Genomic DNA, 1,377 nt, shown 5'->3' with positions numbered 1-1,377 from the left:
TTGTGATTAACTCACAGTGAGGTTTTTATACAGTAACTGACACCACACTGCCTAATATTATGTTGAGACAAACATCTGTCCTAACTGCATTTTATAAAATAATGTACATGTTCCAACTTACATACAAATTCAAAGAATTTGAGAGAGGCTTCCTCAGAGGACTTTGGGACATCCAACAATGATGTACAGAGTAAATATTTATGAGTGTAAAGCTTAAATAAACACATAAAACACTACAATTCTTATTAATATATGTTGGCTTTTAAAAGATAAAACAAATGATAACAATAACAACAATATTGAAAATGATGTTTTATCTTTTAAAAGCCAACACATATTAACAAGAATTGTACAGTGTTTTATGTGTTTAAGCTTTATGCAAGCTTTACACTGATGTATGTGTTTATATTATATTATTATATATGTATATCTGTATACAGTCAATGTTGGATGTCCCAAAGTCCTCTGAGGAAGCCTCTATAGGCGAAATGCGTCAGTACACGACATCTATCTTTTCTCCACCTCCTATACGCCCAATTTTGCATCCAAACGTAGGAGTCAATGTCTAGCCTTTTGCACCCTCCTATGGCAGTTAGCCCAGGGATTTAATGAGAGTCTGTAATTTATACACTTGCTGTGTGATATAACATTGTATAACCTTGTCTAAATGTATGTTTAATACGCTGCTGCATCAAAAATACCCGACTCTTTTTCTCAGTCTTTTCATTCTGCCGTCCCCAATTCAGACCACCCCCTTCTGATCTGTTATTGGAAGAAGCAGCACACTGATGGGGTCATCACTCTGCTCACACACACACACACCAGTTGTATGGAAGCTGCTGTCCCAGTCCCCATAGGCTTTCACACTTCTATAAACAGTTGTTCTTGTCAATCATCGTCACCCTTCTTCCTACAAACCCATTCATGTTACAAAATGGAGCATTTGGACAGGCTGCGTTGCCTGCAGTTCAATTTCACTTCATTAGGATACATTGGGAATGTAAAACATTTTTCCTTTATTCACATATTTCCTGTTGTAACAGCTGTGCACTTTTGTTATTGGCCTCTAGGTGGCATACTAAGACATTGGTTTATTAGGAACTGAAAGGAGATTTCAAAGAAAGAAATTTCAGATGAATAGACAGGGAAATAATTTCTAAATAGAGCCCATTGAGTCTGAGTTATTAAAGCTCTACAAGATGGGAGAGGATACATTATCATGGGAGAACCTGGGTGATCCAGCAAACCTGGAAAAGATTCCTAAATGATTTTCTTTTATTGGGCATATGTTTTCCATCCTGGACCAGATCTATTCCAGGTTTGCTGGATAACCCAGCTTCATTTGGAGAAAGTGTATTCTCCAAAGTGAAATTCTCA

The 1,377-nt window shown here is 36.8% G+C and overlaps 1 protein-coding gene across 1 annotated transcript in view; it reads left to right on the top strand.

Annotated features, from left to right (window-relative positions):
- Window positions 1–488: 488 nt before the first annotated feature.
- RTRAF (RNA transcription, translation and transport factor) overlaps window positions 489–1,377 on the top strand; it is a 6,972-nt gene continuing 6,083 nt past the window's right edge. The window contains exon 1 of the mRNA XM_072398017.1: window positions 489–551. Within this exon, the coding sequence (XP_072254118.1) occupies window positions 489–551 (63 nt within the window). The remainder of the gene's footprint in view (window positions 552–1,377) is intronic.

Source organism: Pyxicephalus adspersus, unplaced genomic scaffold (assembly GCF_032062135.1).
Source record: "Pyxicephalus adspersus unplaced genomic scaffold, UCB_Pads_2.0 Sca941, whole genome shotgun sequence".
Taxonomy (NCBI): Eukaryota; Metazoa; Chordata; class Amphibia; order Anura; family Pyxicephalidae; genus Pyxicephalus; species Pyxicephalus adspersus.
Note: the sequence above shows the minus strand (reverse complement) of the source record. Positions and strands in the feature narration are given on the sequence as shown.